Here is a 14,530-nt window from a genome sequence, read left to right on the forward strand (position 1 = left end):
TTGCAATCAGCATATAAAGGTAGATGGATGTTCTTGGACACCTTTATGGTGAGACAGGAACGTTATAACTTTACCATGCTAACTAAGCTATCAGAGAAGTGGTGTTCACATGCCATCATTCGGCTTTCCCTTGGAGAAGGCACATGCTGCTTTCCTTGGGGTGTGTGTGGAGCTCGCTGCAGTTCGTGGGGCCTGCTTTTTTGGCTCTGCCACATGTTGACAGCTAAAGTTAGTCTCACCCACGATTGGCTGATCCGGTTCGGTTGCTTCTCAGAATCCCATGACTAAGCCAGGAATAGCATTTGTTGTTTATTGATACGCATTTCTTTTGCCTGTCTCGATTACCACACCATTGCGGCAGACTTTGGTCTTTGTGAGCCTGTCTGGAAAGTCAAATATATCTAGAGGTCTAGAGCTAATGACGCCATCAACTGGAGGTCATGGAACAGAAGTTGGAGGTAACTCAAATGAGAAGAAAACGTGTGTGTGTGTGTGTGTGTGTGTGTGTGTGTGTGTGTGTGTGTGTGTACAAACTTACACGTGTGCTAGTACACAGGATTCCTTGTGCACTGTTAATCTTGTTATTTTTGAGGCAGGGTCAGTCTCTCACTGGCACAGAACTCATCAATTAGGTTTGCCTGGCTTGCCAGTGAACCCCAAGAACCCCCCTGTGAAGTGGAAACTTAAGGGTTCTTTGGAAAGTCAGTTGTGTTGGATGGTGTTTTGCTGGGGCAAATATGTGAAGGAGTGTTTTCCTAAAGTGGACACAGGGGAAAGACTAAGGCAGATTTGTGAAGGAACATTTCACTGAAACAGACACGAGAGAGGATGTTCTGCTAAAACAAACACATAAAAGGACACATGATGAAGGATTTTTTGCTAACAACACACATATTGGTCCCTCTTACATTGTGTAGTTGAGCTCCATTTGTTGGGACTCCTCGTCCTTGGGCTGATTAGATGCATGGGCTAAGAAAAGACCTATGCTAAATAAGACTCAACAGAGTGACAGAGACGGAGCTACCAGAGATGGTATAGCTAGCTGTGCAATGTTTGGGGGTCTTGTGTCTTCGCTGATCTTCACTTCCCTGAGAGAGGCACAGCCGAGAACTTCTGGTATTCCTGATGACTCCAGCCAAGCCTGAGGCTGACTGTCTCTGTTAGATCGTGTCACCCCTGGTGTTAACTTGATTCTATGGAACTGGACGGCTGGTGTATCTGTAAGGTGTTTGTGAGTGGGTCGAGCTGCCACTGCCTGCTAACCTGTGACCTGAACTGCCAGTTTCTAGACAACACAGGCAGGAGTTGTTCCAAAGAACCTTTCTGGTTCCTCTGTGGTCCATATTCCACATCCTTTCTTTCCTACTACCTCTGGTGGGTGGTGGGCTACAAGGGAGTTTAAAGTGTTTAAAAAACCATGATAAAAATAGAATTAAAAAATAATGCTAGATTACAGTTGCTGTGTGCTCACAAGGCAAACATTTCACTGAATGAACTGTTCCACGAGCCTAAGAAGAAAGCTCAATGGCACATTCAACCCCAAACCCCTTTTTCATAATACTAATGAGAAAGCGAAAGTATAGAGGAAGTCTCCAGAGATGGCTCAGTACATGAACCCCTTGCTAGACAAGATGACGAGCCGGTTGGGTCCCTGGAACTCATATAAGGTGGAAGGAGAAAGCTGACCCTTCTGACCTCCACATGTGCCCATGGCACGAGCACTGGTGTTCTAAATAACAATACCTATAACAACAATAGCAGCAGCAGCAGATTAATATCTACCAAGGGGCTCGATTAAGAAGGGTCCCCTCTTCTGTGAAGTTAGTTGAGATCTTCCAAAGTGGTGGGAATGATGCTCCCCAAGTGTCTGCAAAGCTTCTCTGTGTATCTCCCACGTGGTCTCACCCCTGTGGGAATGATCCTTAGTCTGAGTCCCTCTCACTACACTGTGACCTTCTTAAGGGGTGAACCCAAAAGCCCAGAACATTGAAAGAACTCAGGTGGGGTTTGAGAATCAGGTGATCTTTTGCTTTTTACTCGATACTACTACAGGGAGTGGGGGTCAGACTCACCCTTAAGGGATCAAGGAAAAACTTCACGAGAGACAGGCTCCTCTGAGTCACAGGCCCAAGAGTGGAGCGAATCACGAGAGAAAACCAAGAAGAGGCACATCAAAGTGTAAGATGGAGAGTCAAAGGGATGGAAGCCAGAAGGAAGGTAAGAAAAAGGTTTCCATTTCCTGACTTAAGGGTGCACTCCATCCATTTTGGCTGGTCTTTTTTTCTCATCTGAAGAATTTTCGTGGGGGCCTACTATGTTGGGGGGGGCGTGCTATTTAAAGTACTAGGCATATAGCAATGTGGTCACAGACCAAGTGTCTACTCATATTCCCGTGGGGAAAAAGAAAAACACAAGAAATGAACAACTATTGTCATGCCAAGTATCAGCAAAGGCATAGGTAAAAAGTTAAGCCAGAAAGAAGCAATAGCCAGCAGGGCTCAAGGGAGAAAGCTTTTCTGACCAAAGGCCTGAGCTCAGTGAACGCCTTATGGATACAGGTGAAGAAAGGACAGTGGCCTCAAGGCAAGCTGGCTGTCTTGAGAAAAAAAGGTGACACAAGGTTAGAACACCTTGGGGGAAGAACAAAGGAGATAAAACCTGGCACTGGCGACAATTGACAATCGTCACCTTCCCAGAACTGATTGTGACTGATGCACCTTTGACAGTGTAGTCCAAGCATGTCAATTCCCCGCTGAAGGCAACCTCTGTTTCTCAGAAGTACTTACAGAGTCATTCCGCTCAGCCCTTGCAATCGGTGCTCTCACCAGAGGCTAACAGGCCTGGGGAGTCACGGTGATTGAGGAGACTTTAAAAACTGGGTCTCCTAAGGTAGCCCTAGTTCGCCTGGAGCTCACTGTGTAGAGCAGGTTGGCTACACCCTCTGGGGGGATCTTCTTGCCTGTTTCTTTCTTGAGGGCTGGGATCAAAGGGCACAGAGACGAACAAAGCGAGTCAGCTGTGAGAATCCAGTCTTAAACACAGAGTACGTACGTCACTTTTCCTGGCAAATATGCTCCCACCTACTACTCATGATACAACCTGTCTTTTAAAATGTCTTTGAAATGACATGTTTGTATTTATTTGTTTATCTAGTGGGTGTACGTGTGTGCAGTGGCATAAACCTGCCAAAGGATGTCAGAGAACATCCCTTCGGGAGTTTGTGCTCTCTCTCCATTGTGTGGGACTCAAGGATAGAACTCAGTTGTCAGGTTCCGTGGCAAGTACCTGCAGCCACTGAGCTGTCTCACTGGCTTGATATTTAAACTTGTGGGGCTTTCTCCTAGTTCCCCAAGATCGATAGTGAGTTATTTCTCCACCATAAGATAAAACCCCATGGGTTACCAAAAGGCAACTCCTGTCTGGAGACATCCCAGAATGGGCAAGGACTGTGGCCAATGGGAGGGGCATGTGCTGGCCAAAGAAGGTAGCCACCACTCTATGTCTGCTGATCCTGTCTTGAGGGAGTGGGACCTCACATTGGCAGATGATATACTTGGGCAAAAGAGGGGATTAATCTGGATATACCGGGGGGGCATGAAATCTATATAGAGTTTTAAACTCTTTCTGCTTTTGAATGCTGGCACACCAACCAATCAACCAACCAACCAACCAACCAACCAACCAACTAACCAACCAACCAACCAACCCAAGGAAACCAACCCACAGGCAAGTGGTTTGTGGTCTCTGTATTTACAAGAATCTCCAAGAGGTCTGATTTCAATGGCATTAACAACCTCCATCCATCAACATCTACTTTTGTGAGAAAATCTGACGGCGTGGCCACCTGCTATGTTCTCAGGTCTCAGAAGTCTGGAGGATGGATTCCATCTGACCTCCTTCTCCTGATTCCCCAACCCTGATCTAGGGCACCGATTTTAATGGCATCATCCTCTCTCCCTCCCTAACAAGTCCTCTGTTGTGGGGATGGCACACGAATGGAGCATGGTATTAAGAAGCCCCTGGTAGAAAGTGGGAGATGCCTCTTAGCATAGAGGATGACTCCTGTCTGCCTTTCCTCAGGACTCTACACTCCTTCCCCTAAATCCCTCACACGTAGGCCAACCACAGCATAAGAATGCCTTCACTTGCAGTTACAGAAACCCAAATCAAACCAGGCCAAGGAAAAATAAATTCATCAGCTCCCATACCCAAGCTATACAGCTTCATACAGGTTGGATTCCAACGCACAGGGTCCTTCTCTGTCCCTCCTGCCCCTGTGGACTTCCTTCTTTGATGTGACTAAAACCAAGTTGACCGACTTGGTTATCATTGTTGTTTCTCCTGAAGCATTTATACCCAAAGACAAGGATCCAGTTGCCTGAAGGGGTTGTGACACTAGACAAGACCTTGTGTCCCAGGGCATGAGTCACTCCTGTGAATAAGCCTGGCTTACCTATGCTCTAGAAAAGAGAACGGTGGTCCCAGCAACAGAGAGAGCGGAGGATAAGCTGCATGGTGGCTGTACAGATGTGAGACGTGGAACATTTGAAGAAGAGGGGCAGTGGATACTTAAGTACGTGCTTTCTACCTACATGTACACTAGACTCATATCAGATTTAGTTGCCAAAGATCACCAATTGTTCACCCAACTTCTGTAAGCTGGTAGAAGCTTGCCAACTCCAGTACTTACATACTGTTATTGCAGAACAAACCTATCCAGTTTGGTACACTTTGATTGGGTGTTCAAGCCCAGACCATTCCTCAATGCAGGCAATGAAAGCAGCTCTCTAGTTCTGTGGCCAACACTCCCATGCCCTCCCAGGGTAGAACCATAGTAGGGATTTGCCATAGTCAGTATGTCATCCAACTGAACAGACACGTTCTTAGGCATCCAGTAACAGAATTATGCCACTTTTTGATCCTCTATAAGTTTTATTTATTTGTTTAAAAATTGTATTCTTTAAGTGTGAGGTGTTTTGCCTGGATGTATGTTTGTGCATTGCGCTCATGCCTGCTGCCCTCAGAAACCAGAAGGCGGCACTGGGTCCCTCTGAAACTGGAGCTACAAATGGGTGTGAGCCACCATGTGGGTGCTGAGAATTGAAGCCAAGCCCTCTGAGCAGCCAGTGCTCTTAACCACTGACCTATCCCTCCAGCCGCAACACCCTAGACATTTCAAGGTTGAACCAGAACTCTTGAAGTTCTTGGGCAGCCACCGATGGAAGTTTGTGGTGAGAATGGTGTGTGTGTGTGTGTGTGTGTGTGTGTGTGTGTGATCATTTCATTCCACATAGGTGAAAGTAAGACAAGCTTCTCCATACTGAGCACAACCAAACTCTCTGAGAGTAGAAGGGCAAGCGGAATACCAACCAGTCCTTCGAAAGAATGCACTAAGTGCCAACACTCTTTTCATGGATTATTTTAATTGTCTGACATCTCGTGGGGCAACAAAGCTGTTCAGTGGGCACCAGGCACAGTATCCCTGTAAGATAGGTACTATCACCATCTCTCTAAAAGCCTTATTTGCCAAAGGTCACATATGTAACAAATTGGTGGTTTACACCTGGGACGTGCAGTCATAAAGCCGTGTTGATGATTCATTCATTCATTCGTTCGTTCCTACTTACACTCCTTAATCAGTGACGTCCAATGCCTCCTACATGTTAAGGATGGTTCTTGGGAGTGGGTGGGTAGGGGAGCAGGGTAGGGGGAGGGTATAGGGGACATCCGGAATAGCATTTGAAATGTAAATGAAGAAAATATCTAATAAAATAATTTTAAAAAAAGGATGGTTCTGGGTATGCAAGCAGCAGCCACATCTGTGAGCAATGGAAGGAAGAGTTCACGATGCTCACATCCTAGAAGAGAAGAAATAGTGTAAGTGCGACAGGTACAGGAAATTTTATCTAAGTTGGTGCAGCAGCTCACATGTTTCATGCCTGTGTTTGAGAAGCTGAGGCAGGAGGATTCCCTTGAGTGTGTGGCCAGCTTGGGCTACTGAGTGAAACCTTGTTCCAAAAGGCCCTCTGACCTCCTCAAATCATCAAAACAGTGAATAGTGTTAGGGCCTAGAAGAGGTGTGTGTGTGTGTGTTTGTGGTGTGTGTGTTTAAGATTCTAAATTGGGTGGCAAGTCTTGCTAAGAAAGGAATATTAAATAAAGATCTAAGGGGGACTGGCGAGATGGCTCAGCGGGTAAGAACACTGACTGCTCTTCTGAAGATCCTGAGTTCAAATTCCAGCAACCACATGGTGGCTTATGAGATCTGACACCCTCTTCTGGTGCATTTGAAGTCAGCTACAGTGTACTTATATATAATAATAAATAACTTTTTGAGCTGGAGCAAGCAGGGACTGAGTGAGTGGGGTTGGCCTGAGTTAGCAGAGGTCCTAAAATTCAATTCCCAGCTCACAACCATCTGAACAGCTACAGTGTACTCACATACATACAATAAATAAATGTCTTTTTTTAAAAAAAAAAAAGATGTAAGGAATGTACTCAGGAGTAAACCATACAGATATCTGAATGAACACCAGATGTGGAACAGACAATTGGACCCGTAGAAGCAGCAGAAGAACATTTTAGAAAAGTTGAGGACTCCAGAATGCCCGAGGCTGAGTCTGACTGGGGCGAGAGTGGGCTATGAGTATAAATAGGCCTGGGACTCAATGGTGTAAGGAACAAGGTCCCAAAGGTAAGTGGGAATGGAGCCTGCAAGACCCTGCAAGTGGCAGGGCGTGGTCTTTTATTTGCAATGCAGTAGTCATTTGGGTTGGGCCAGAGGAAAAAGTGTGACATGACCCAGTTTCCACGCGTGAACTCTTGCTTTTCAGTCGAGGAGAGGCTGCAGAGGGGCAAGGAAGCCATGGAAGAGACACTGCAGTGACCGGGGCAGAGGTTAGGCTAGTCTGTCCCGGTGTGCCCTAGACGTGTGGCAAGCGCTTCAAGTCTAAGATTGTTGCGTAACCTGGAATGGAAGGATTGGCCGATGGGTGTGTACAGGAGCAATCGGTTGTGTGATGCCCCGAGCCTTTTAGCCCTAGCCACTGAACACTGGGATCCCTGGCGGGAGAAACAGAACAGCATGCTTTTGTTCTAAGTGGGAGGGGTCATCAGGGCTCAGTTGGGGGGGGGATGTTTAATTAGAGATACCTACTAGGCTTCTCCAGAGGTGATGCTGAGGGTCAGCTGAGAGCTCAGGAGAGGGGTCCTTCAATGCTGAAGTTCAAGGTCAACAAGATACGTTCTACTTCAGGGCAACTGAAGACATTGATTCACACAGGACTTTGGCAAAATGATGATTATCAAAAAGAAAAACAAACAAAATCCCCCCACAAAAAAAATCCTAGATTCAAGAATGTCAGATTTAAAAATCCACCCCTATTCTGCTACCCTCAAATACTTACTTTGCTTTCTCTATATTCCCTCCTGGTTTTGCCCACAGGTACACATAATTGCACACTGCTATTCTGCCCTATTTGCTTGCCAGGAACTTATAGACATGTCCTATGTGGCTCCAACAGTGCTCAGAGAGGATTTGATAGGCTGACAAAATGCAGGGCATGGAATATGCTAGAAACAAAAGTTGAAAACTCCTCTATAGCTTGGTGACCTACGGTAAGCTGTGTGCCTACCGTAATCTTTGTGGCCGGCGACTCCTTGTTTAGGAGACTGAACTTGGAGATGAATGTGGGCAAGCCACCCTACACTCAGTCAGGGAGGGATTCTAGAAAAGGGGGATCTGTGCAAAGGCCCAGGAGGCAAAGAAAAGCCCGTGCTATGGTTTACATGGAAAACTATCCCATGAAGGCTTATGTATTTGAGTCACTTCTTAGCTGGTAGCACTCATTTTGAGGGCTGTAAAGCCTTAGGGCAGCAGTTCTTCTCAGTCTGCGAGTCCAACCCCTTTGGCAAACCTCAATCTCCAAAATTCATTACATTCCGATTTATGGCAGTAGCAACATTACAGTTACAAAGTAGCAATGGGGGGGGGGGTTGGGGATTTAGCTCAGTGCTAGAGCCAAGCTCAAGACCCTGGGTTCGGTCCTCAGCTCTGAAAAAAACCAAACCAAACCAAAACAAAGTAGCAATGATAATAATTTTATGGTTTGGGGGGGGGGTCACCATGGTATGAGGAACTGTATTTAATGGTGGCTGCATTAGGAAGGTTGAGAACCACTGTGGGGCTTAGCTGAAGGAAGCGAGTTGCTGGTGTTAGGCACTGGAGTGCTAGAAGGAACCAATTATACCTGTTTCCTGTCACCCTTCTGCAGCTGAATACACTGCTATTTCCTGCTTTCCAGGCCTCAAGCCTTCCTGCCATGTTGGATTGTGTCCTCTGAACCATGAACCAAGATCAACCTTTCCTCCCTTACAGAGCCTCTGCCAGGTGTTTGGTCATAGTACTCAGTAGAGTAAGGAGGCTGGGAGATTTACTACACTTGACAAAGAAAAATTAATCTGTATGATCTCAAAAACAAACAAACAAACAAACAAACCAAACTTTAGGAGTGCAGAAGCACAGGCACGCACTTCCTCTGAGGTTTTCTATCAAGAAAGCATCAACCATACATAAAATGTTGGTCTTAATGAACCCCACACATTTTAGAGGCTTAAAAAGTTTAATTCCTCCCACTCACTACATAGGAACTCCAGCGGGATCTGCCTTGTCCGTTCATGCTGACCTTTCACCGACATCTTGGTTTTCATTTTACAGAAAAGGTCGGGGATCTACTCACCTGCTTTACACAGGCTTTCTAAAACTTCAGTAAGAGGCCTCCTTCCCATCAAAGATTCCGAGAAAACAGCCCTCCCCCCCCCCCATGCACACGAATCCATCACTGACAAAGCCCCTGTAAGCTGGCTTCTGTCCTCCCCTCGCGTTCACCATTCTGTAAGTGCATAGAACTATTTAAGAGGAAAAAAAGTACTGTGGATAAAAATTGGTTCGGGGTTCCTGGTCTTGGAATTGACTGGTTGTATTGTGTTTCCTTCCAGGGCCGGCAGGCGGGGCACCAGGCAAGGCTTGGAAGCCGCGCCTCTCAACCTCTCCTGGCCTCCCTTGCCCAACTTCCCCACAGATACAGCTTCAACCTTTCAAGCTTTTGAGCAGTGGGGAAACAGAACAGTATTTCAAAGAAAAATGGTTATCGAAATTTCGAATCCGGTTTTCCCATGAGTGTTATTTTTTGTTTTTCTGTAAAAAAAAAAAAAAAAAAGTAGGTCACATTCAAAGTGGGTCACGTTGATTCAGGAGCTAGTGTACCTGGATGCAGGCTAGGAGGCTAGGTGGCCTCTTACAGAGTGGGAGGTGAGGGTCCCAATAGGAAAGAAGTACTGGGATCAATACGAACTCCGGGTCCCTGGCTTTGCAGGGATTCACAGAGACAAAAGCACCAGGCCTGTAACCCCTCACCCTACCCGGGCACAGGTAAGGGCACCTCCTCTGTAGGGTGGCCAGGGTGGGTCTCCCGAAGACTGAGGAGGAAAGGAGGAGCTGGGCAAGACTGATGCAGGGGACTACCGGTCGGAGCTCCAGGGGGAGGGATTGAGAGCAGTCCGCGCAGCTTTAAGGAGGCGCTCAGCTCGGCTCTTTCTTGGCCTTCTAGGATGCTGGCGGAGGGGATAGTCTCTGGTTCGCTTCCTGAGGTGCCCCGGAGTGGTCGTCGACCTGGGAAGTGGCCTGCTGGCTGGAGCTCTGTGTGTGTCTTAGAGAGGGAGGGACCGACATCTGAGCCCCGCCCCCTCCTCCCCGCGCCGCTCCTGCATCCCGCACAGAGGAGTGGAGGGTCGCGTCTAGCAGGCGCACAGCGGGGTGGATGGCTGGCCTAAAGGTCCCCTCCTCCGTGGAGGGCTGGGGAGAAGAGGGGCTGCTATTCGCGGGACCGAGGTGCTCAGCTGATGCGGACCCAGGGGCAGGTACTGGCGGCTTAATAGGCATTGGCTGGGGACTTCTCCTCGTCCCCGAGCACCCCGAGGTGTAGGGTCAGAGGAGGGCGGAGTCGCAGGCTTCCACCCCGTAGCCACCAGCACCCGCACCGGCTCTCTCCACCGGGCTCCCTTGAAGCCTGCGCATTAGCGGCCGGGGCCTCTTTAAAGCGCTGGCGGGGGCTGCGGTCACGTGAGGCGGATTCCTGGAAAGTTCCTGGAAAGCGGCCTCCGCCGCGGCCGGGCGGGGCGCGAGGGGCGGGAGGCGGGGAGCGAGGGAGGCGCGTCGGGCTGGGAAGTCGCGCGCACACTCGGCTCCGGGGACAGACGGTTAACTCTTGCCAAGTCTCGCCGCCTCTGCGGCTCGCGGGCCTCGGGCTTCCCCCCTGAAGCATGAGCCTTTCCTCCCGCAGCCGCCAACGCTGCGCGGGTCTCGGACAGTGCGCGCCGGGGCTCCAGGCGCGCGCCCTCAAGATCCCTTGCGCCCGGAGCCCGGAAGCTTGCGGCAGGTACCGCTCGCGAAGCCCGAAGGTTCCGCCCGGGGGACAGTGGCCGGGAAGGGCGGCGGGGTGCGAGCACGGGAGCGGCGGCGGACCGCCTGGGCTTCCGCAGTTTAGGGCGCCCCGGGAGAGTTCAAGTCCGGGCTCTGCCCCATCCGGACTCAACTGCCTCCTCTCCCGGGTTCCTTCTCGGTCTCGGGAAATCTTCCGAGCACCCCCACTCCCAACAACTGCTACCCAAATTTATAATCCTAATAACCTGATCTCCCGCTCCTCCCCGCCAGCCTCCGCCCTTGCTCCCCCACCCCACCCCTTCTCTTTCTCCCATCTTCTCCGCCTCAACTGGAGGGAAACCCGGCGCTGGCGAGCAGGGGTGTCAGCCTGGGACGGAGAAAGGGGGTGGGTGGGAAGCTAGGCGACGATCCCTGGGATTTTTGTCTGCCTTTGGCGCAGAAAAACTCAGCTGCTTCTACTGAGCGCAGAGCCGATTGCATCCCCAGGCATCTCGTTCCACAAATAAACGTCACCCGGGGAACTCAGACGGACACCCCTCCTCGCCCCCTGGCTCCCCCGCCCCTTGTCCGGCTGGGGAAGGCTGCCTGGTGCGGAGGCGGCAGTCGCGGTGGCGGAGGTAAGACCTCAGTCCCAGTTGATGGCATGGCCCGCTGCGCTCGCTGTTGCGGGCTCATCAGCCCCGGCCTCATTCGGAGCTCCAGCGGGGGCTGCACGCTCCGGCCGATTCCTCGACAGCGCCCGCGGCGGCAGCCGCAGGAGCCGCGGTCCGCGTTTTGGAGCGACCGCCGCTGCGCCCCCCAGCCTCGTCTGGAGCGTGCTCCAGGAAGCGGCAGGAATGGGGGGGAGGCCGCCTCCGAAGCAGGGATGCAGCGCCTAGCGCGCCGCTAGCGCACCGCTGCACCCTCGGCTGGCGACTCAGGAGCCCTGCGGCGCTTTAGGGCGTGGAACCAGGTTTTGCTGGATGCATCCTCCCAAGGGCCCTGGGGCTGCTCGAAATGTAGGATGGAAATGCCAAGGGCATAGAACTGCCCTGTTCTTTGTGTAATGTTCCCCCCCCCCCACTTGCCCATGACAAAGGCCTATCCATCTGGACCCGCAGGTGACTGTTTCCTGGGCTGCCTGTGTGTAATTCCAGCACACAGTTCTTCGGCGGGAAAACACCTTGTTTACTCTCATCCTGTCTCCCTCCCCACCCCTCTTCTCTGGCCAACTTTAGTGTCTTGGATCCCTGCCCTTTTTACCCGTCTTTCCCCAGAGTTGGGCAGGGCGTTAGCTGGATGCTCGGGGTTAAATGGTACAGAACACGCAGGCGGAGGAGTCCCTGGGATTTTCCACGTGTCTGTTTACCCACCCCCATCTCGGCCATGGGGTTCAGTCCAGACTGACCCAATCTCTGTCCCATTGTTTCTTCACAGGCGATCTGTGGGTGACTGTGTCTGCGAGAGACTTTGCCACACCATTCTGCCAGAACTTGGAGAAAAAGAACCCGCCGCTTCTAGTCCCCTCCCCCTCCGCCACCATTTCGGACACCCTGCATACTCTCGTTTTGGGGTACCCTGTGACTTCCAGGCAGCACGCGAGGTCCACTGGCCCCAGCTCGAGCGACCACCTGTCTCGGACGTGTTGACTCATCTCCCATGACCCTGCGGTGCCTGGAGTCCTCCGGGAATGGAGCGGACAGGACGCGGAGCCAGTGGGGGACCGCGGGGTCGCCGGAGGAACAGTCCCCCGAGGCGGCGCGGCTGGCGAAGGCCCTACGCGAGCTCAGTCAAACAGGTAGGGAGCTGGCGGCTGGCGAGGAGTGCGAAACGGGGCGCCCCCATCCCCACCCTACCCAAGGCGGTGGCGGAGAGCGCGGCTGGGACGTGGGCCCAGGTTGGGGGGCACTGAAAGTGATGGAACTACATCTCCTCGCGTCCGGTCTCGGTTTCGGGAACCGCAGAGAGGGATGTCCGGATCTTAGGTGACCACAAAAGCAAAGTGGAGGGACGCTGAGGCTTGGAAGAGGGCCGGGACCGAGTTGGGCTCATTTTGGAAATGCTTTCCCAGCACCATGGAGCCTAGGCTGCTTTCAGCCGGAGCTCCGGCTCTCATCCCCTTGGGAGAAAAACGGCCAGCGCCTCTCTTAATGCCGCCGGGTGCGCGGGCGGCCAGTGGGCTGTGCTGCCTCCTGTCTGGTCTGCGAGCGCTCCCGGGAGCAGCCGCCGCTGCCGCAGCCCGGGAGGGTGGCAGCCAAGTTCAGACTATACGAATCGCAGCTGCGGGGGGTGGGGAGTAGCCTGGGCCCAGTGCATGCTGCTCCCCGCAATGCGGAAGAGCACCCTACATCTGAAAGCAAAGAAGAGAAATTTATATTTTCTCCCAATAGCTCGAAAACAATTTGGGTCTTGAAAAATCTAATGAAAACTTAACCTTTGAGGCAAGACAACTTTTGTAGCAGTAGATCTTTGGAGAGGAGAAAAAGTTTAAGTCTTTCTAACGTTTGCCCCTGGGCTTTCCTTGGGAAAGTTTCCGGGTAATATTGTTTGTTGCGGGGGGGGGGGGGGGGGGAGTGGCAGCGTCATCAACATTCTGATCTCAATGGTTTCCTGCACTGCCTAAGATTCACTGTATGGGTGGTGGAGTGGGGGGGGGGCGAGGGGAGCTGTCGGCTGAAATGGAATGGGGCACATTGTTCAAAGTTATTCAACGAAGTATCTTGAGTTACTTTTGTAAGTGAGGTGCAGAACATGGTCAAGCTGAATCGGATGGACATTTCGGAGAGCAGGGCTTAGAATCCAATTTGAAGCAGGGTAAAGTCCAAGAGAATATAGTGAAGACTATAAACTGTTTCTGTTCTCCCTCGGAAACTGACGTAGTTGTAATCAAAGCAGTCAACAGCTGTGCCTCCTAGGGCTTCTAACAGAGGCTAAATGTTACAAATTCTTTGGTGGGCAGGTTAGGGGGCTACCGGCCAGTCAAAAAAGTTGCTTCTGTTTTTATTGGAATGATCAGGGATAAGTTTTCCACCTTGTCCCCTAACTTCTAATTAGCTCTGATTTACTTAGGTTTTTGTTTCGGTTAAAACTGTACTGAAAGGTTTTTGTTTGTTTGTTTTTGTTTTTTTAATTTGTCAGCCAATATGTCTGTCATATTGCAAAAGTTCTTTTGGCTCATTAGGAGAAAACCTTAACATAATTTAAAGAAAAGCTACAGAAAATCATTTGAAAAGGAAAAAAATTGGCTTACAGTTGTGCCTATAATGGACTTAAGTTTTCTATTCAATACTAACCCAGAGACTTGCGGTAGGCCTTGGTAAACGTTAACTCACCGGCTTAAAAAAAAAAAAAAAAGGTATAACAAGAGAAATGAGTTGAGCACAGTGGTCCAGGTTTATAAATTCCAAGGCTTGGGAGGTAAATGAAGAAGAAGTTCAAGGTCATCCTTGGCTACAAAGTAAAATTGAGGCCAGCCTGTGCCACAGGAGGCCCTTTCTCAAATAAAGCAAAACAACTAGAAAAAACGACTGCCAAGTACAGACCATATTCTAAAAATTCTTAATAATAACTATTTCACTTTCTTTTCTTTTTCTTTTTGAATGAAAACCCCAGGATGGTACTGGGGAAGTATGACTGTTAATGAAGCCAAAGAGAAATTAAAAGAGGCCCCAGAAGGAACTTTCTTGATTAGAGATAGTTCACATTCAGACTACCTACTAACTATATCCGTTAAGACGTCAGCTGGACCGACTAACCTGCGGATTGAGTACCAAGATGGGAAATTCAGATTGGATTCTATCATATGCGTCAAGTCCAAGCTCAAACAGTTTGACAGTGTGGTTCATCTGATTGACTACTATGTCCAGATGTGTAAGGATAAACGGACAGGCCCAGAAGCCCCGCGGAATGGGACCGTTCACCTGTACCTGACCAAACCTCTTTATACATCAGCACCGACTCTGCAACATTTCTGTCGACTCGCCATTAACAAATGTACCGGTACGATCTGGGGACTGCCTTTACCAACAAGACTAAAAGATTACTTGGAAGAATATAAATTCCAGGTATAAGTATTTCTCTTTTTTTTTAAAAAAAAAAAAAAAAAAAAAA

At 49.9% G+C, this 14,530-nt stretch overlaps 1 protein-coding gene across 2 annotated transcripts in view; it reads left to right on the forward strand.

Annotated features, from left to right (window-relative positions):
- The first annotated feature begins 10,230 nt into the window (after window positions 1–10,230).
- The window catches only part of Socs2 (suppressor of cytokine signaling 2), a 31,251-nt gene continuing 26,951 nt past the window's right edge, over window positions 10,231–14,530 (forward strand). The window contains exons 1-3 of one of the 2 annotated variants that reach the window (XM_021205197.2): window positions 10,231–10,436; window positions 11,858–12,218; window positions 14,033–14,530. In XM_021205197.2, coding sequence (XP_021060856.1) covers window positions 12,080–12,218; window positions 14,033–14,490 — 597 coding nt within the window. In that variant the 5' untranslated portion in view covers window positions 10,231–10,436; window positions 11,858–12,079 and the 3' untranslated portion in view covers window positions 14,491–14,530. Of the gene's footprint in view, window positions 10,437–11,328; window positions 12,219–14,032 lie in introns of those variants that run through there. The other variant, XR_003844515.1, reaches the window with a different exon arrangement.

Source organism: Mus pahari, chromosome 9 (assembly GCF_900095145.1).
Source record: "Mus pahari chromosome 9, PAHARI_EIJ_v1.1, whole genome shotgun sequence".
Lineage (NCBI taxonomy): Eukaryota > Metazoa > Chordata > Mammalia > Rodentia > Muridae > Mus > Mus pahari.